The sequence below is a fragment of the Pongo abelii genome, chromosome 5 (genome assembly GCF_028885655.2).
Source record: "Pongo abelii isolate AG06213 chromosome 5, NHGRI_mPonAbe1-v2.0_pri, whole genome shotgun sequence".
In the NCBI taxonomy this organism is placed as follows: domain Eukaryota; kingdom Metazoa; phylum Chordata; class Mammalia; order Primates; family Hominidae; genus Pongo; species Pongo abelii.
The window spans coordinates 1775421-1797984 of NC_071990.2; the positions used below are offsets into that span (position 1 = coordinate 1775421).

Sequence of the window (22564 nt, forward strand, 5' to 3'; positions counted from 1 at the left end):
AGATGCTGGGGGCCAGATGCCAGCATTGTCAGCCAGGCCCTGGCAGGGGCTCGCAGAGCTGAGAATAAAGCACTGCAGACAAGGCGGGAAATGGCCAATTCTTCAGTGAAGTGGCCAGGAAAGTAGGGCCCCTGAGGAGGGGATCTCCAGAGGCAGCTGAGTGCTGGGCCTGAGCAGGGCAGGACTCCAAGGGCAAGCAGCAGGGGCAGCCCAGGGCCGGCACGGTGCAGGGCCAGCAGCTCTGGAGGAGGACGCTGGGGCCCTGCCCAAGGCCGAGAATGCATGCTCCGGACAGCAGCCTTTATTTCGTGGTGGAGACACTGATGGTTTTAAGTTGAAATATGACAGTATCTGTATCTCAGAAAGGCGACTCTGGCAGCCACATGTGGCAGGCAGAGAGAGCATCACAGTGCAGGGCACAGCCAGCACACGGGTCGGCCAAATGAATGCGCCTGATCTGGGCCAGACTCAGCAAGCCTTTCTCTCTACTCCTTATGTTTTCCCTCTAGTGAGAAAAATATGAGAATAGCACGTATCTTACCAGACTGCTGTGAAAGTAAGCTTGTAAAAGTGTCCAGTAGTTCATGCATTTTCAGTATGCAATAAGGTTTTGAACTTGAAAATAAAGACTAAATGGATATTTTAATTAATGGTTTCAGGCTCAAGGAAGGCTTTTTCTTTAAAATAACAACTGACCATTTGAGCTGTTCATAAAGAAAGGGCCATATTGGGAGGTGGCAACACCTTCATCATTCAGACATGTCCTACCCAGCCATTGCTCATGCAGGCTTCACAGGTGGAAGCTAAGCTGTACCCGAAGATCTTGGCATTCTTACTGGTGTAAAAACTGTCATTAAACATTTTTCAATATACAATCATGGTTTTTACGTAGTTTAGCCCTTTATTCCTACGATGTTTTTGCTACTCCATTCTAGACTGACAACATGGCTATAGGGAAAGGAAGACCAGCAGCCACCTAGTTACAAGGTAGCACACCCACAGTGACCAGCGCTGATGAAACGTGAGGGTGCAGCTGAAGGAAAACGGGGCGTCTGCCAGCTGCTCACCAGGCTCTATCAACCCTTCACGTGCGGGGTTCGGGGGTTGTTCATACTCAAGATGCCATTAGCCCAGATTCTCCAAAGTAAGAGTTTTCATATTGTATTCCTATCCCACAACCTGTGAAAGAAAGGGAGAGGGAGAGGAGATGAGCTGAAGGGAGGGGAAGGGAAAGGAGGGAAAGGGAAGAGGGAAAAAGAGAGGTAGGGATGAATAGAGGGAAAGGAAAGTGAAAGAAAGAGAGACGAAAAAGGGAGGGAGAGAAAGAGAGAGAGCCAATCGTGCCACAGTGACTTAGGAAGAATCCTACTGAAATGCTCAATAAAGCCAGTGTAATTTCTTTGAGCCCCACTGGACTGCTAACATTTGAGAGCACAATACCACGCGCAATTAAACAAGCAAACCCACAATTCATTAGGGATAATTTTAATAGATGACTCATTAGCCAGCCAGTTAATGATGCTTTGTTTTCCCAGAGGGCCAGGCAGATGCTTAACTACAATGAGGCTTCCACTGCCACTGACGAAAGGCAATGGAATCTAAACCACCCATGCCACGTCTTCAAGCTTCTTCAGGTTTTTTTTTTTTTTTGAAGATAAGGATCAAATGAAATGACTTCTGTTAAACTTGTATTTCCTGTACAGAATGGATATATGATTGTACAACTATTAAAGTACTGCTTAATGTAGAGGAAGTCTGTTTAGGACACAGGGCCTGGTCTTTTAACACGTGGCTCCTCAGATGTTTCACAGTCTCCTTCTCACTCAGTTTCTCATACTGGAGTGGTTTCACAGGATGATTAGAGATACTAGACCAGCAGTAGAGATGCTAGTTTATATGTAATTCCTAGCAAGAGGAATACGTTTGCTACACAATCAACACTTGAAGTCACTAAAGAAAAATGACTTTAAAAATCTCACAAGAATGACTAAATATACCAAAAATCAACCCAGAAACATGGCACAGTATCATGGTAAGTTACTGCACTGAGGAGTTGGCAGAGCAGGGCTGGAACCCACTGCCTGATACCAAGAGAAGACATCAGACAAGGGTTTCTCCTTTCAATGTCAGCCTTTTCCTATGAAAATGACAAAAAACAATCCGTGCTCTCCTAACCATTGTCAAATATGTGTTGGGAGAATCAAATACAAAGATGTAAATAACAAAGCACTACAGGAATAGAATAGGACAATCTTCCAGGGTTTAAAATAAGCTCTAGTGATAGATCTTTGTATTTTATTTTCAAACTTGAAATTTGAGACCCAGGCAAAACCAGCAAGTAATTCTTGATTAAAGGACACACTGTAAGAAAAAACACATGAAACTATGCAGCCCTTGAAATCCTCATCTCTGCCTTTTTCTGGTGAGACAAAGTAGGCGCAGCTCTGCTACCTTGAATGGGGTATCTGTATCCTGTGGACCTGGTGACAGAATGGCCCGAGAGGCAGGAGGCCAGCCGAGTCACCTTCCTGGAATGCAACCTGTACCCTCCAACACAGGCACCCACAGACTATCGCTCTGCTCTGTGAGTCAGAAGCTGGAGGACGGACCCAAGAACAGGGATATGTCGTCTGAGCATGTGGGTGATGTGCGACCAGGGAGGAAATGAAATCACACTCACGAGGGACAGAAAATGGTACTGCAGAAGGCTTTTCTTTTCTTCTTACTGCACTGTTTGCACAGATATTCCCAGAGCCACTGTCAAATAACTACATAAGAATCTTTAAATTCTATATGTATTTAAAAATAAAGTCCTATTATTACAACATGACCTGCTTCTAATTTGCATGTGTTGGTGATGGGTACAGACTGAGAGAGAGGATAGAGAGGGGAGAAGGGAAGGGATGGGAGAGTGTGAAGGTTTTCCATAATAATAGAGCCTTCCTTGGAACTCTGGCTCTCTAGAAGAATCCTGTAACAAATGAGATCCTTGAAAACTGAGAGGAAATAGAGTGATGATCACACAAAAAGGTTTCTGAATGACCTGATGTCGATATCATCAAGTACTCCCATGGGTACTTGGTCTTATAAGCTAATGGTATATTAGTGATTTTTAAATATTATTTTGTAAAACGGGCCAGTTTATCCTTCTGCCTTTGCATTTTTCTATCTGCTTAGATATTCTTCCTTTAAAAATAAGAATAAGGCTGGGCATGGTGGCTCACGCCTATAATCCAGCCCTTTGGGGGGCCGAGGTGGACAGATCATTTGAGCTCAGGAGTTCAAGACCAGCCTGGGCAACACAGGGAGCCCTCATCTCTACTAAAAAGAAAAAAAAAATTCAGCCGGGCATGATGGTACATGCCTGTAGTCCCAGCTACTCAGGAGGCTGAGGTGGGAGGATCACTTGAGCCTGGGAGATCAAGGCTGCAGTGAGCCAAAATCATGCCACTGCACTCCAGTATGGGTGACAGAGTGAGACCTACCTCAAAATAAATAAGTAAATCAAAAGTAAAAATAAAGCTAGGAATAAAGTCTAATAATAGTAGAATCTAGAGATAATCAGGAAACTGGCCACTGTGTGAGAACATATAGACGTTACTTCCTTTCATTTATGGTCTGCACTCAACCAGAAAGAAAGGTGCCTGCAAACGTTTTGCTGATATCAAGTAAATCTAGCACAACTCAACCTAAGTGTGGTAAGATCACATTCTGGGGGCAATGTCTTGTGCTAGCTAAAGAAAGCATCTTTTACTAGTAAAAGAAATGGAACACATTTCATATATACAGATTTCATTTTTATAATTTTATAAAGAAATGATGGGCAGGGAGATCCAATTCAGGTATTTACTGGGCATCTGTTATGTGCCAGGCATGTTGGGAGGGATGATTAAAGATAAAGAGGGATAGGATCCAGGTCCTGCCTTCAAGGAGCCTCCCCAAGAGAGACTGACATGAGATGGCTAACAAAGTCCTGACTGCTCCTCAGAGGTCTCCCTCACTTTTCTCTCTATAGCGAGAGCCCAACCATTCTCTCTACGAGAAAAAATGGTAAAAGTGATCTCAAATATTTTACATAACTCTGAGAGGTACTTAGGGAAGCTATCCTATGGAGTAATTGCATCCCTTTCTTTGAGAACTCTACTAATAATTTCCATATGAGGCTTAGGCCAACAATGTAAAGACAATTTCTCAAAGGATTTCTCAATTTTGCCTTTACATAATTTGGCTTCTGTAAACTGTACCTGTAACTAACTGGCCCTAGTAGAAGTCCAATTGTTTTTCTCTTCTAAGAGGAAAAGGAGACTTTCACTTAACTATACCTCAAATTTATCTGTTTGCGGCATACGTAGCATAGTTTCTGAAGCAACTCTAACAAGTCAAAAATCCTCTGGAAATTTGATCCCAAGAGAACAATGGCTTTTGAATATTCTTCACCTTCAATAAGGCATAGAGTAGGAGCACATGGAACAAAGTCCCCAGCCTATATTAAACTTATTTCTCCAGCAAGTCAGTGTTAAACATCTTATTCTTACATGAGATCTGGCCCATTTCCTACAGTATCCATTCCATGTTTTCGGGTCTTGCCGTTGATGCCCTGGGCCATCAGACAATCACAGTCACAGGGATTTCAGGATCAAATCAGCACTACAAAGCCATCAATTATCCCAGCTTTATTGAAGTCAACAGGTAGAAAACTGAAATAACAGATACAAATGATCCAACACTCACACAGAGGATCGAACTTTCTTCTTTACCTGAGAAAAAGGATAAGGAGAATCTTTGTGGCATTACTGCTATAATTCCTTCCCACAGAATAAGCAGAAGAGATGTTTTCTAGGATGAAGTGAACGGGGCTGAAAATAAAATGTGTTTCTTTGCCTTCGGGAACATTCAACTTAAAAAAGGTTTTGTTTTGCGTCTTTGGATACAAAGGCAAGATTTACATGCTTGTATTAGAGGGTCCCCTGAGGATTAGCCTGGGAACCTGGAGCTTGGGCTTGGGCATTCAGGTGGCCCAAAAAGGGACAGAGCAGAGCCCCCAGGCTTCTCCACCAGAGCTCTGCAAAGACAAAACATGTAATTTTAGTAAATTATTTCCTGCGATAAAGGTGCTAATAAGTAGGATAAAGCCAAACAGTACTTTAGCGTGCATTTAAAAACAGAGATTTGACTTTTAGCTTGTGCGTGTAGAGGGAAGAGACAGAGCAAGACAGATAGAGTGATTAACTTATGGTATGTGTGAAAAAGGCTGCCTTGATTGCAAACAAGTTTTGCCCTCTCCAGAGTGCATGAGTGTAAAGATGAAGCACTGAATATTGAAGATATATACCTTGTATAAACAAAATCATCACTAAATTTAGATGATGTCACATCTTATGAGAGACATTTACATCTATTTCCTGTGGAAAGTCTTGTTATTAAAATTAAACAGTCAGTTTGGTTCATATTTTCAGATTTTCCAGACTTTCACGGAAGTCACAAAAAAGTAGGAGACATCAGTGAAAGAAGAGACAGCTGGGGAGCAGGGTAGGGAAAGAGGAAGGGCAGACCAGGCTGGGGTGGATTCAGAAAGCTCAAGGAATCTCATGGACTTGGTAAGTGTAAAAGTGAATAGCTAACCTAAGTGTGAACAGTTCTTTAGTGTAACAACTTTCTTACACTATTTTCCTAGGAGTTTTGCTCTCAAGACTAGCACCATGACTTTCTTAAGTACAATGGGTCACTTCATGATCCGCAATGGCATAATGACACTTCACATCAATGAGCGTGACTAAAGGGTGGAGTACAAGCTTCCATCTTAATGTGGTTAATTGCTACCCATTAGAACTTAAGCAGCACTTACATGAAGTTTCATAATCCTCATAATCCACGTCCACAGGCACTATATCTAACCCATTTTATATGAATATGCAACTTTATTCTCTATGCATTTGCCTCCTCTCTCCATACATACCCTTGCCAATAACTGTTTTTCTGATTTAATGACATATGCTTAATTTTATGTGGTTTAAATCAAACTGAAAATGTGATCTAAGAATGCACCCAGTCTCATGTTTCTAAATTATCTGTGAATGAAAACTCAATCCATACTAGAAATATGGGTGATATAGGTGTCTTTCATTAAACAACAATTTAAAACGGGCTCTACAGGTTCTTATTTGGAGACACAGCAGCTCCTGGGATGTCATTCCAATCAAGCAAGACCTAGCCAGATAAAACAGGCAATTGATTTTCTACATTTTTCTTAACTTATTTCAAATAATACACTGACAAGTTTACTGTACAGGATGAAGAAGAGAAAAAAAGAGAAATGGCAAGCTGAATTTGTTACACAGAGTTTTCCACAGCCAGATCAGGAAAATGGTTTTTTGCTTAATCTAAACATTTTATGTTTCAAAGATGTAGGAAACTGTTACAAGCTTTTCTTTTCCTATAAATAAAGCTGTTCTTTTTTCTTTATTAATCAAGGCCCTTGAATTGCCTTTCTTAAATGTTTGGTTTGTTAGAAACAACACAGAAACCACGTTCTTCTAAATACAGATAAAGGAGAGACTATTTATTTAGTTATTTTCATTTGTATTTCTTGGTGTATTTTTCAAAGAGAGTGTATTAAATAGCCCCATAGAAGGCTAGAAGATTTTTTCCCACAATGGAAAACAATAGCAATACCTCACAAATCAATATAAAAAGCCAAAATAAAAAATCGATGAGTATTACAACACATTCAGTGAGCAGACCACTGACATATTTCCCTTCCAAGAAAGAACACCTTAGGCTCCTAAGTAATAATATGGAATTAGACTCCCACAGTGAGTAGAAATTCAATTGCTGACCTTACTACCTAACTGTCACTTGACAAAGATTCTAATAGAACAGATTTTCTAGGAAACTCCCCAGGTAAATATCCTCTGCACAGTTACACAATGCCTTCCCCTCTGCTATGAAGACAGGAACGATGTTGTTAAGATAGAGAGCTCTCAGCAGAGGCCTGGTTTTTCTGGACCACTGTCACTTTATGAGACAGATACAACCTCACCGTTGCTTTCTGTTAAGTAAGGCCTTACTAACAAATGGATTCAGGCACCACTAACACTTTAGACAACGGAAACACAAAAAGATACTACTGCTATATACTACTCTCCTGCATATGAACAAACATGGTCTACTGATGGTGACAGACGCAGGAGGCAGACAGGGACAGGTCCCTGGTGAAGCTCCACCTTCAAACCAAAAAGCCTGAAACTCATGGCCCAAGGTGACAACTTCTACTCCTGTTTGCCCACTCTCTCCTGAATGGTTCTTTCGGAATGATGTCTTTTTGCCCATCAAATGTTGCCTTTTTCAAAACTACCGATGACCCGTCCTGTACCCCATCCTCTGCCTATAAAGACCCCAGACTCAGTCAGTAGAAGACAGAAAAGTGGCTTGACTGGAGAGGGAAGACTTGACTTCAGAGAGCAGCTGGACTTTGGAGGAGAGACAGCTTGACTTCAGGGAAGAGCCGGCTGGACGTCGGGGGAAGACTTGTCCCGTCCCATCTACAGCTAGCTCCCGTCTCTGCTGAGAGCCATTTCCGTCGCTAAATAAAATCCTCCACTGATACAGTTCGGCTGCGTCCCCTTTCAAATCTCATCTTGAATTGTAGCTCCCATAATTCCCAAGTGTTGCGGGAGGGATCCAGTGGGAGATAACTGTATCATGGGGGCGGTTCCCCCATCCTGTTCTCATGGTAGTGGGTAAGTCTCACAAGAGCTGTTGGCTTTAAAAGGGGAACCCCTTTCACTCAGCTGTCATTGTCTCTCTTCCCTGCTGCCATGTAAGACGTGCCTGTCACCTTCCACCATGATTGTGAGGCCTCCCCAGCCACGTGGAACTGAGTCCATTAAACCTCTTTGTCTTTATAAATACCCAGTCTCCAGTATGTCTTTATCAGCAGCATGAGAATGGACTAATACATCCACCTTCACCATCCTTCAAGTGTCCACACTACCTCATTCTTCTTGGACTCCCGACAAGAGCTCAGGACCCACTGAGTGCGGGTACCCAAAAAAAGCTGTCACACTGGCCCTTTGCCTTCGCTGGCGGAGGGCAGCTGCTCCACGTTACGAGGCAAAGGACCAACCGAGTTGATAACACACTGCTGTCCACAGACGGCAGAGCTAAGAGAGCACTGTAACACACCCTCTGGGGCTTCAGGGTCACAGGCACCCCCACCTGTGTACCACAGCAACACAGGTGGTGATTGCTCCTGCTGGTGACCAGAGCAGCCGGTCTTGCTCTCTCACATGCTCCCTCCCACGCTCCCTCCCACAGGGGTTGAGCGCAGCAGGCTGAGTAAATGGAGCTTACTCCTGCCAGTGCACACAGCAGCAGCCAGCCAGATCCCGCACTCATGCTCTCCCTCCCGCAAGCGGTTGAGCACGGTGGGCCAAGTAAACGGAGCACCCTGTCACAAGTCCAATGAAACGGTCGTGAAAAATCCGACATCAATGATGATACTGCAACAAGCAAACTTTCCTTAAATAAGATCTCAAAGTTTAAATGACATCTCTTCCTTCCAGATTTGTGTAACATAGGATACAAAATGCTAGTAGAAGATGGACAGATAGGAAAGAAAGGACTGGGCAGCAGTGGGCAGTTCTCCCAGCTCTGTCTGTAACATATGTACCCTTCCAGAGGCTCCTCACCTTCCCCAGGTCTCTGTATTAGCTGAGAACTGAGAGCTGGAATGAAGGTGAATTCATTCAGAGGACAAGGGATAGAGGGGGCTGGAGACCTGACTACATATTTTCCCCAAACACACCCTTTGCTTCCTTACCTGATACAGCCAATAGCATAGGTTCGGCAAGATCTGACAGCTGTCTCAGCCAGACTCTTTCTTACCTTTAAAACCTATAAGAAGTCTTCAAAAGTTTCTGGCATGTAATAAGTGCTTAACATTTGGCAATTATGTTTATTTCTAAAAGTAGTTTTGTTATTATTCAGTCTGTGCTCACTGTCCCCTGCCACCTCCACACAAAAGAGGATGCAGGTATATGACGTTAAGTTCTGATGAATTTCAATGCTCACCCCTAACGATCTTCACGTCCTCTGGATTACCAGTAGGACCCTTCTGGAGCATCTGTGGGATTAGCTGTAGCAGGAAAACCTCTTGCCACTTTACACATGGCTTTTACTGAGTCCTGGAAAGAGGCTGGACTTAGGTCTCTTGATTAACCCTGTCTCCCAAGAGCAAGGGGCCTTTTTTTGTGGGTGGTAAAAGCCTGAAGATACTCTGGCCCAGCTCCTACCAATTAGCTTATCAGTCAATATGTTCTGCCTATAGTTGTGTTTCATGTATTTTTATCAAAGTGGGATCTCATTGGGACCATATACTGCCATTTGTAGCAACCAGAACTGTGAACATGGCAGGTACTCAATAGAATACATGTTGAATGAACAATGCCACCCTGAGAAGTCAGAGGTTCTCTCCCTTGCTGTTTTCAGCCACCACTGCTACAATCCTGACTGCTGGACATTGGTTGAAAACGGCGCGCATTGCCACCAGAGTGTTCTCGTGAAGCTGCTTGAGCCTATATGGAGGGAGGTGGGTATAAAAGCAGGCTGTAGAGGGGTCAGGTAAATACTTAAGATAAAAATATTTTAAAAGTTTGAACTACTATCTATACCCCATAAAATGCAAATTTTTAGTAGCTTGTGTTTGTGCAAATTGAATATTTATAATTGTAAGCCATTAGCACTACAGTAATTACTTAAATACTAATTTTTGTTCAAAATGCAACAGTAATTGTAGACATTAATTACAGAATTTGGGTGGTACGCAGGTGTTTGAGGTAAAATTTGTTCAGTTATTCCGTATATTTAAAAAGTTTTATAATAAAATACTGGAAAAGATCTAACTGCCTATGACTTTATTCAGAAGTACAATATAATTTAATATAGCTGTATATATCTTTTCTTCAAGTTGAAATACTTCTCACTCATTTAAAGAACTTTGAAAACAGCTTGACCTAGGAAGCAAGACTACAGATGGATGAAAATAAATTGGAATCAGCAACAAGTAAGGACTTTTTATAAATCGTTGCGAAAATTTTTACAAGTCAGAGGTAAACTCTATTCATATATGTATGTATAGCACACTGATGCTAATTTTTTACAGGGTTTATATTCTGTCCTTTACACAGATGGAAAAATCAAGACAAAACAGCTTGTCTAAGCTGAAAAACAATCTACTTGCACAGCAGGGATCACCAGCACCCACCTCACAACACGAGGAGAAAATGCTCTCTGCTCTTCATTATGGAAATTCACTGACAAGTAAAAAAGTCTCAATCACTTCATCTAAAGGTTTACTAAAATTTTTGCATATAAAAGAGAGGGCTTGTGATACGGAAGGGGCAGGGGAGTGCTGGGAGGAGAAGGGCAGGTCCCTGGTGAGGGCTCCACCCCCAGGCCTATGTCCACAGACTAGGTGAGGACAGGCACTCCTGCCTTCACGCCCAAATGCTGCATTTCCCAAGACCACCCTGGCCCACCACACCCCCATGCTGTGCCTATGAAAACCCCGAGACATAAGCGGCTGAACATCAAGAGGAACACACCAGCAGCTGGATGCTGAGAGAATGTCAAGCACCAGCAACAGGCACCAGCACACCAGCAGGCCACAGACCAGTGGAACTATGCTGAGTTTGGCCGGGGCAGAGAGAGGAGAGCTCCAGCCACTGAGAGACCCGACTCCAGGGGAAAATCACCTTCCCGCACCATCTCCCTTCTGGTTCCCCCATCTGCTGAGAGCTACTTCCACTCAATAAAACCTTGCACTCATTCTCCAAGCCCACGTGTGATCTGATTCTTCCAGTATACCAAAGCAAGAACCTCAGGATACAGAAAGTCCTCTGTCCTGGAGATAAGGAAAGGGGTCTAACTGAGCTAACACAAGCCACCTATGGACGGCTAAACTGAAAAAGCACCCTGTAACACATGCGCACTGGGGCTTCAGCTGTAAACATTCACCCCTAGATACTGCTGTGGGGTTGAGCCCCACAACCTGCCCATCTGCATGCTCCCCCAAGAGGTCTGAGCAGTGGGGCACGGAAGAAGCAAGCCACACCCCCATCACACGCTCTGCTAGGGGGATAAGGGAACTTCTCCCATTTCAGCTGTATAATTAAAACGTGTGTAAATGAGATGGTATTATGACTTGTTTGATCTACATTTGTAAACACTTCTTTATTCTAAAGTTGATTTCAGTGTCAGGGTGCATATGTGTTTTAAACAAACAATATCTCTCCTTTTTCATTTTTATGATTGCTGACTTTAATTTTGGCAACAAATTTACCTTCAGTCATAAATCTCTGAAGTAATCTTATGTTAATACATTTAAAATTGCAAGGAATGATAACATTTCTTAAAATGGAGAGTACCAAGCTATAAATTCTTACTTAATAATCATACCTTTTCAGAAACCAAGAAATTTAGACTTTGTTCAGAACACATAAATGAGAACTATAAAATGCTTCCTATATCATCAACATATTAGAAACCCAGGAGAGTCCTTAATACACAAGACCCACTTGTATTATAGAACAAATCAAGACTTGGATGGCAAGGAGAATGACCTAACTTTCTATCTCTCTCTCCATGGAATCCGACCATTTCAAATTTTTATTCAAAGGGTAGAGTGTTTATGTATTTTTATTCAAAGAGTAGAGTGTTGTGTGAATATGTTGGCTTGTGAAAGGCTGTAATGACACCATCTTGTCAAGCAATCATAAAAATGACTTCATTTAACACGACCTTTTTGCACCAACCCCTACTTGAGCCAAAATGTTTATAACATATTTTTATTTTATGCTAATTCAAATGTGGGCCTGTTGTGCCAAGATGTGGACTACACTCGCAGCAGTGCTAGTTTGGCATTTGGGGAGTGAGATGACAGCAGGGTCCTTCTTTCCGATCTACTCGTTTACACAAGACTTTCTCCTTACGTACTTAACAGTCTCATTCATTTTCATGAGACTTTTTGGCCTATTTCTGAAATATGACCTCCTGCCCCACACAATTACAAAGGTTTACACATGTTCATTTAAAATATATGGAAAATAAAGACAGTATAAAGAAGAAAATAAACATAACCTGTAAAAAGCACTATCAACATTATGGTATACTGTTTCCCTCACTATCAAAATCTATTAGATTTCCGTATCCTTTCTCACCTAAGTGCAAAATAATAAAATTGAATGAAATTTAATCTATTTGGTTTCTTGAACTTGGAGAAGAGTTTTGATAAATAATACCTATATAGGGCCAGGTGCAGTGGCTCAAGCCTGTAATCCCAGCACTTTGGGAGGCCAAGGTGGGTGGATCATGAGGTCAACAGATTGAGACCATCCTGGTCAACATGGTGAAATCCCGTTTCTACTAAAAATACAAAAATTAGCTGGGCGTGGTGGCACGCGCCTGTAGTCCCAGCTACTCATGAGTCTGAGGCAGGAGAATCGCTTGAACCTGGGAGGCAGAGGTTGCAGTGAGCCGAGATTGTGCCACTGCATTCCAGACTGTCAACAGAGCGAGACTCCGTCTCAAGAAAAAAAAAAAAAAAAGAATACCTATAGCTTACTATGTAGCTCTATGCAGATGCTGATGGCTAGAAGACTAAACAATAAATAGATATTATTGAGAAAATAATGTATTTTTACATAACAAGCCTCATATTTTTCAGTAGGTAAGGTCATTTAGATTAGACAAAAGAAAGTTTTGGCTTCTCTTGCCAGTATCTACTTTCTCATAATTTCTAAGTGTGAACCTATATATTTTTGATGTGATGTTCTGAAAATAAATCTAAGGATTAATGTCATAAAATGCTTCTTTGTAATTATAGCTTAGAAGCACATATTTAAAAGATTTAGACTGGGCACAGTGGCTCATCCCTGTAATCCCAGCCCTTTGGGAGGCTAAGGTGGGCGGATCACCTGAGGTCAGGAGTTTGAGACTCGCCTCGCCAAAATGGTGAAACCCCATCTCTGCCAAGAAAAACAAAAATTAGCTGGGTATGGTGGCGCATGCCTGTAATCCCAGCTACTCAAGAGGCTGAGGCAGGAGAATCGCTTGGACCTGGGAGGCAGAGATTGGAGTAAGCCGAAATCATGCCACTGCACTCTAGCCTGAGCAACAGAGAGAGACTCTGTCTCAAAAATGAATAAATAAATAAATAAAAGAAAAGATCTAAATGTTGCACTGTTCAAAATTTAAAGTCAATGCTAATTATTTTGTGCATAACAGAAATCAGTATTAGCTGTTCAAACACACACACATTTTTTATTGTTATAACCAAAAACAAGATCGCAGGTGAGCCTAATCTCTGCACTAGCAAACAAACTGTTTGCTTTCTTTTGTAGGCATTAAAGTTTCTGTTTGAATTGCATAAATGAACAAGAAAGCTGGGTCCGGTTTCCCAGGGAGAGATCACTCAGGACAGAAATAGGCTCCTGAGCTCTGGAAATCTGTGAGCACTTGAACAAGGACAGGTAGCTCCAGGGAAAGGACAATGTCTCTACCGTGCCTCCTCACGTCTGGCCACAGAACCAACATGGATACTTAAAAGCAGGGAGGTCAGGGCAAAGTGAAAGGTAAGCATTTGTTTATAAAAGAAAAATCATACTACTTGCACATGGAATATATGCAAACCCAAAACAGCATGTCTAGGAATGCCAAGAATGAAAATCTGAATTTCCCTTTAACAATATCCATTATTTTACAATAGAATCATTATTAACATCTTTCTCTATCTCTCTTTAATAGGCAAAGCTCGACGACATGCAATATAACATGGTAAGAAGTGTGTGATGTAATAACCAGACTCTTCAGCAGCAGAAAGCAAAGAGTTCCACAAGAATATTACTCTTGGCGGGACTTAGTAGAATAATGTAAGTCTGAGAATCTTGGATTATACACATTGAAATGAGGCAGTATTTCTAGAAGATCTGAGAACTAGTACTTTCATACCCCCAAAATAAAGAGGAGCACCATTCAAACACTTTTTCCACCTATCTATCCATCCATCATCCAGCACAAATAATTGGAAGAGTATTGGTGAAAGTTTTCCTCATTCAAGTACCATTCAGTGTAAGCCACTTGTATGTCTGAACCACCGATCCCTGAAGTGAAAGCAGCATGAGTGTAAACATATCTGCCTCGGCAAAGGTGTGTATGCCCCCACCTCCAGGTCACACTTTTTCACTGTACGCTTAGCATGTAGAGTATCAATGGACACGGGTGTTTTCAAGAAAACGTGTCAGTTCCTACCTCCACATAGTCCTTGGCATGGCCCCAGTCTCGTTTGGCATCCAGGTTTCCCAAACTGAAACATTCCAGTTGTCCAAGGTAAATCTTAGCTACTGACCGGCTAATTTTTCGAGTAACGAAATTAGCTCCTAAAAAGAGGCAAAAGGCAAAAGATGTAGTATCAGTCAAGTGCATTTGACACATTCAACAGTTTGGTGAACCAAACCTGATTTCGGCCTCTGGGCATTTCTTTCATTCTACACTCCCAGCCACCCTGTTAAAATAATAAAAGAAAAGAAAAAGAGAAAAGATTATTAACTGTCATTTAGACAAGTTAAGAAGCCCTAATTCCATGTGTCACATAAGCTCTACTTTCAGAACAAAGTTTTTCTTTGGGGGACATCTTAACATTCCTAATTTGCTGCTTCAATATGCAACCCAGGCATTAGGCCAAAGAAAAGCTGTTGGAATGCCAGTTTTTAAACAGAAAATTCAAAAGGGTTGTATAAAGGGAAATGCCAGAATGGACGACAGACATCTAAGACCACCCTGATTTTTTTAAGAACACAAACATCATATATTCCTATTAATAAAGCTACTTTGGGACTCATGGGGAGAGAAAGAAACATAGCTTAGTTCACAGAGTAACTGGTTAAAGGAAACAAGAGAGGAATTTATTTGGGCTGCCTTTCTCTTAACAAAATAAGTGGTGATGGCTCTTATTTAGAAACTGCACAGCCATCCGAATGATGTGATATGGCCCCTGGGCAAAAGTTTCTCTGTACTATACTTAAGGCAATGCCACTTTCCAAATTCATTTCAGTGTTATTTACAGAAAGGGCTCCTAAATTTTGTGTAATATTTTGAAATGACTGGATGAAAGGGGCCATATATTGATGAAAGTACTGAAATTGTTTTAATGTTCTCTGGTCTTTAATGAAAACTCTATCTGCTTTTCAAAGATCACAAAGTTAAAAGGCTCTTCTGAGACAGTTTTACCTTGTATCTAGGTAAGGTTATGAGAAAACACCATTTAATACCAAATTCTCAAGGTAGTAATACACATATTAGCTAGTTAATAATGGATTCATACAGTTTAGATATGTGAATATCATAATTTATCACATACCAATGACTTTACGTTCTTTTGCAGATGAGGCAGGGGGGCAAATATTATGAGCAAAGTGTTCGGCTTCTAGAGAACTGGCACAGGGATAAGGGGAATATTTCTAAATAGGTTTTCCAAATTTTGGCAAGAACGTGGCTTAGCGCAAGTTCAAACATACACCAGATTCACTTACTCCACAAACTTGATACATACATTTATACGTACACCATTATCATTAAGAAATACAATGGGACTACCATGGAAATCCAAATTTTCAATTCCCCTTGTCAATTCAGAATGTATGTTACGAAATACAAAGTTTCAGCTTTCCACAGAGGTTTATATAGCACATAGAGGCCCTTAAAAAAAAAGTGCCTTTCGAAATGAAAAACTACTTATTAGCCAGTAAGTAATTAGTGGCTAATTAGTAATTTAAAAAATTTTTCTACTGACTTGTAAGAATTAAATTTAGGTTTTTTGATGTTTATCATTATTTCAATGTGGGACTATATTATTTTCTCAAAGTATACTAAGAAACCAATGATGGCAAATTATTAAATGAAGCTTCCAACACAAAACATTTCGGATTAACCTGTTTACCAGTAAACTAATGTTTGGGAGTCCAGTGGAAGCATTTGACCCCATTCATACAATTTATTGATTCTTTCACCCAGTGTTCACTATGTACGCATCTATCACTAAGCATGGAGCTAGGCACTGGGGATCTGGGAGAGAAGCAGCAGCCCCTGCTCTCAGGTATCACAGAGACGGTCAGGTGGGCCAACAAACCAGTGCCGAACCTAGTAAAATGCCAGGTCTGCAAGGGGGGAAAGCCTTTGGGGTTGTAGCATGGCAGCCAGGCGCAGCACGTGAGAAATGCCTACCAGAAATGGAGCTTGAATGGAGTCTACCAGTGAGGTCATGAAGGCACTCATCAAGCTGTGAGACAGGGTGGTACTCCAGGCAGGAGGAACAGCATTTGCAAAGATGAGGAAGGGCCTTTCTCTTCCACTCTTACCACAACCTTATGATGGTTATGGCACCTCCAATGAGGGCTATCACTGATAGCACTGTGTTAAGCTCTTTAGATGGGGTAACTCATTTAATTTTCCGAGCAACCCATGTGCTAATATTACCCCCATTTCGTACATGAAGAAGCTGAGATTCAGGGAAGCTATATAAATTAACTATTCTAAAACAGCATTCAAATCAAGAGCTATGTAACTACCAAGTTCTTATATTACCAGAACTTTAATGTCATGCTAGAAAGGTGGATCTTTTCTTATCTGGTTCCTAAAGTTATCTTGGATAACTAGCCAAAATTAACTATAATTTCTGGTTCTTTTTTTTTTTTTTGAGATGGAGTCTCACTCTGTCGCCCAGGCTGGAGTGCAGTGGCGCGATCTCGGCTCACTGCAAGCTCCGCCTCCCGGGTTCATGCCATTCTCCTGCCTCAGCCTCCCGAGTAGCTGGGACTACAGGTGCCCGTCACCACGCCCAGCTAATTTATTGTATTTTTTAGTAGAGACGGGGTTTCACCATGTTAGCCAGGATGGTCTCGATCTCCTGACCTCGTGATCCACCTGCCTCGGCCTCCGAAAGTGCTGGGATTACAGGCATGAGCCACCGCACCCGGTCAAAATGTAATTTTAACTATTATTTAGAACAGCTATTTTGAGATATAATTCACATAGCATACAACTCATTCATTTAAAGCATATGCTTCAATGGCTTTTCTTATATTCATAGAAATGTACAACCATCACCACAATCAATTTTAGAACACTTTCATCATCCCAAAAAGAAACCCTGTATCATTTAGCAGTCACTCACCAGTTTTCTCCTAGTACCCTAGCCCTGGCAAACAGATAATCTACCTTTTATCTCTAGATTTGCCTATTCTGGACACTTCATATAAATGGAATTATATTAATGTCTGGTCTTTGTTTCTGATTTCTTTCAGTTAGCATAACATTTTCAAGGTTCATCCATATTGTAGCTTGAATCAGTACATCGTTCCTTTTTTATGGCCAAATAATATTCTATTATATGTATATACCAAATTTTATTTAACCGTCCATGAGATGACTATCTGTGGTGCCTCCATCCTTTGCCTTTTGTGAATAATGCTACCATAAACGTTCATGCCTTTTTGTGAATGTATGCTTTAATTTCTTTTAGGTATATACCTAGGGGTGGAACTACTGGGTCATATGAGAACTCTGTTTTACCAATTGAGGAACTGTAGACTTTTCCAATGTGGCTGCACCACTTTACATTCCCACCAGCAGGGAAACAGGGCTCTGATTTCTTCCCATTCTCCCCAGTACTTGTTATGGTCTGTTAGACTGTAGTCATGCTAGTGGGCGCTGAGTGGTATCTTATTGTGGTTTCGATGTGTACTTCTCGATAACTAATGATACGAAGCAACTACCTTTTCATGTGCCTACTGGCCACTTGTATATCATTTTTGGAGACATGTCTATTCAGATCCTTTGTCCATTTTTAAATCAGATTACTTATCTTTTTATTATAGAGTTGTAAGAATTCTTTATACATTCTGGATCCAAGTTCCTTATCAGGTATATAATTTGCAAAGACTTTCTCTCATTTTGTAGGCTGACTTTTCACTTTCTTGATTGTGCTCTCTGAAGCATAAAAGCTTTTTTATCTTTTAATTTTGATGAAGTCCAATTTGTCTATATTCGCTTGTGTGGCAGGTGCTTTTGGTGTCGTATTTGAGAAGGCTTCGTTAATCCAAGGTCATGAAGATTTATTCCCATACATTTTTATGAGTTTTATAGTTTTTCTTCTTACATTTGAATTTTTGATCAATTTTTAGTACATTTTTATATATGGTGTGATGAAAGGGTCTAACTTCATTCATTTGCATGTTGACATCCAGCTGTCTCAGTATTATTTGTTGGAAAGGTTATTTTTCCCATTCAATAGCATTTTCCTCAAAAATCAATTAATCAAAACTGTAGGAGATAATTTCTGACTTTCATTTCGATTTCACTGATGTACTCTATGTCTATCCTTATGACAGTACCACACAGTCCTGGTTACTGTAGCTCTGTGGCAAGTTTAAAAATTAGGAAGTATGAGTTCTCCAACTTTGTTCTTTTTTAACGTTATTTTAGCTATTCTCTGTCCCTTGAATTTCCATATGAACTTTAGGATCAGCTTGTTGATTTCTGCAAAAACACCAACAGAGATTCTGAAAGGGATCACGTTGAATCTGTAGATCAAAATGGGGGCTATGCCCATGCTAACATTATTGTGCCTTCCAATCCATGAATATAGGATGTCTTTCCCCTTTATTTTGGTCTTTTAAAATTTCTTTCAACAATGTTAATAGTTTTCAGAGAATAATTTTTACACTTCTGCTAAATTTGTTCCTAAACACTTTATTCTTTTTTATTATAAATAGAATTGTTTTCTTGATTTCAAGAAATAGTTTTGGATTAATTTTAAACATTTTTGTAACAATATGTTTCACTACTTAATTCTCAAGAAAGGCTTAAAATGATTTTTGTTTTTTAAATTTGCTCTCCTCATTATTACTCCATGTTACAGAAGAATGCTCTTTTAAGGAAAAAACTATATAAAAGCATAGAACATGAGGGCTGAGACTATCCCAAGTGAGAGGTGAAGAAAAAGAAACGCACAGAGGCTGCACACCTGTCCTGAGTCAGGACAAGTAGCCGAGCCTGACCCAGGCCTGTCTCACTGGCTTTCTAGCCTTGTGCTGTTTTGCTAAGCCACAGCGCAATGCAGGAGGAATCTCTCCTGCAATGAGATGACCTAAGTGTTTGTGAATTACAGCACATGTGGATAATGGAACCCCTATAATTAACTTAAATACATACTTGATTTATAAAGCCTTAAACTATAAGATTCTAGTTAGAAAGAGAACTAAGAAAAGTTAGCTCAATGAATGGAGGGAAAGCCAGCTCTGTTAGTAACCAGCTGTGGTACCTTACACAAACCATTTAACCACTCTGAAGTCATAGTCTCCTCTGTGTACTACTTGCATATTAACATTTGCCATGCCAAATCACTGGGTACACTAATGTAGATTGAATGGCATTTCTTACAGAAATGTAAGAAAATCACTATGTCCTTGTTTGTAAAATAAGGATAGTAACAGTACCTAAAAGCTTTGATGTTTAAAGGAGAAAATCTAGGTTTTATGGTTATCGGTAAGTACTCAGTAACTGTTACCATTATTATAATGATTACATTACAATGTTAATGGTATCCACAATTAAGTCTCAATGGAAAGTTAAGATTTCTTAGTTATTTTATTAATAGATGACTACATCTCTTAATTCTCTGATTTTGAAAGTCTGAGATAGAGAAAAAAATCAAAATAAACAGCCAGGCATGTGGGCCTACACAGGAAGCAATAATAAACATTTCTTGAATGATTTTGGCTTTCAATATTAACTCATTAACCTAGGAAAGAGAGTATGCAAGTAAAAGTATATCCGTAAGACCGAGAGCAACTAAGAAGGTTTTTAGCCTAAACACTCCTTAGATTGAGATAATGAGTTTTGCTAGCATTGATAGAATGAGAATAGAACTTCTGTTCAAGCAATACAGTAGATAACAAAAACTGCCATATTAAAAAACCAGTATATGCTGGGTAAAATATTACTATTCCTATTTTTTTAAATACAAAGCTGAGCCTCAAAGAAATAAAAGAAAATCCCAGGTGAAGGGGGATCTCCAGAGCACAGATCATGGGTGGGCACTGAGGAGTCTGCACTGGGAGTGAAAATGGAAGGCCACCTCATGCCCTGGAAACAGGTTCAGCTTTAATATCTATCTGTGACAAAGGACACAATGTTCAGGGTAGATTACTAGAACCAAGTCTAACACACTACGTTAGTTATGCATAATTCTGCTTGCTACTTTTGTCAGTGCTATTACTTTAAGCAAGTGTTTTAAGTTCTCAGTTCTCTTACCAATAAAATGACATCATAATCCACACTAAGAATAAAATATCATGCTACAGGAAGCAGTGAAGCAAGGCTCAATGTGAGCAGTGGCAAGAGGGCCAGCAGGCCTGCATGGACCCTAAGGCAGTCCCTGATATGGTGCATTGAGGCTTGAAGGCTAAGACTACTTAGGAGTAAAGCTCACTCCTTCCATGAACCTAGGGAAAGCGAAGCCTGTGAATTTTAACAGCAGCAGACACCAGGCACAGCCAGAAGTGGGACTAACCCCACCTCCTCTGTGGCCACGAGGCAAGGGAATAGCTCAGACCAGCAAGTCATCAGCTGAGACCAGGAGGCATTCAGAATGTACCACAAACACCTGAAGACACCATCTGCCCCCTTTTCAACACTAGGTCAAATGAGCCACATCTACGTCCCATGTAGCGCCACATGCCACACAACGTTTAGGTCAAGCATGGACCACTTATATGACAGTGGTCCCGTAAGATTACAATAGAGGCCAGGCACAGTGGTTCACGCCTGTAATCCCAACACTTTGGGAGGCTGAGGCGGGCAGATCAACTGAGGTCAGGAGTTTGAGACCAGCCTGGCCAAAGTGGTAAAACCTCATCTCTACCAAAAATACAAAAATTAGCCAGGTGTGGTGGTGCGAGCATATAATCCCAGCTACTCGGGAGGCTGAGGCAGGAAAATCGCTTGAACCTGGGAGGTGGAGGTTGCAATGAGCTGAAATCACGCCACCGCACTCCAGCCTGAATGACAGAGTGAGACTCTATCCCCCCAAAAAAAAAAAAAAAAAAATTACAATAGAGCTGCCCAATACAGGCATATCTTTTGTCCTTTATATGGTATTTTTACTTTACCTTTTCTATGTTTAGATACACTAATACGCATTGTGTTGCAACTGCCTAGAGTGTTCAGTAATCTGCTGTCCCGGTTTGTAGCCTAGCAGCGATAGGTGTGCAGGAGGATATACCATCCAGGCTTGTGGAAGTGCACTGTACGTCTACAACCTTCACACAATGACACAATGACACTGCCTAATGATGCATTTCTCAGAACGAATCCCTGTGGTTCCGTGACGCATGACTGTAGGTAGATGCCATCCCTGAAGAGAAACAAAAGAAAGCACGCCTAGAAAAAAGCTTCAACATTCTGTTCTATTAATAGCAGACACTGAACTTTCTTTTAAATTTTAATTTGTTGTTTTTGAAAAACAAGTATAAATTAACTGTTAAGGACTGTATCAGTTTCCTAGGGCTGCCATAACAAACTCCCACACACTGGGTGGCTTCAAACAACCAAAATTTCCTGTCTCACAGTTCTAGAGGCTCGAAGGCTAATATCCCACAGGGCCATGCTCCTTCAAGAATATCTAGAGGAGAACCCTGATGCTGTCTCAGTATGTGATGGCATTCCTTGGTTTGTGGTCCAATCTCTGCCCCCACATTCACACCATATGAATAGTGCTTTCTCCAATGTGTGTCTGTGTCTCTGGCTCTTCTTTTTATTATGTGGACACTTGTCATTAGATTTAGGGCCCACCTTGGTAATCCAGGATGATCTCTTCATCTCAAGATCCTTAACTAATTATAACTGCAAAGACCTCATTTCCAAATAGGTTCAGATATTAGGATGTGGACATATCTTTCTGGGGGCTACCACCCAACCCACTACAAGAACCAAGGTTTAGAATATTTGAGATAATAGGCTAGGTGCGGTGGCTCATGCCTATAATCCCAGCACACTGGGAGGTGGGAGGATCACTTGAGCCGAGGAGTTTGAGATCAGCCTGGGCAACATAGCAAGACCCGTTCTCTACTAATTTAAAAGAAAAAAAAAGGGGATACTTGAAATACATGATAAAACATGAGTGGGGCATTGTTTCCTCACTTAAACATCATTTTAAGGGTAACTATATTCCTTTCGTGAGCATAATAGCCAAATAGGGTCTCCATTTGTAGAAGATTAATTTAGAGGTGATAAAGTAAGTTTCCCCTCTGCTTCAGCTCTGCAAGTTTTCCTCAGTTAATTTAAATAGCTCCCTGGGTCTCCTTCGTCAGGGGAATATACACCTTCTTATAATTTCAGACTGAAAATTCTGTTTGTATTCCTGTGTTTACCAATTTCCTTTGTCATCATTCTTTCTTGCATCTTTCTTGTGGCATAAATTCCCTTCTTAAAATGCATCTTTAGAAGTTCC

At 40.9% G+C, this 22564-nt stretch overlaps 1 protein-coding gene across 1 annotated transcript in view; it reads right to left on the reverse strand.

Annotated features, from left to right (window-relative positions):
- GMDS (GDP-mannose 4,6-dehydratase) overlaps positions 1-22564 on the reverse strand; it is a 622616-nt gene that overhangs the window by 290828 nt on the left and 309224 nt on the right. Inside the window, exon 7 of the mRNA XM_002816345.6 lies at positions 14308-14435. Coding sequence (XP_002816391.1) covers positions 14308-14435 — 128 coding nt within the window. The remainder of the gene's footprint in view (positions 1-14307; positions 14436-22564) is intronic.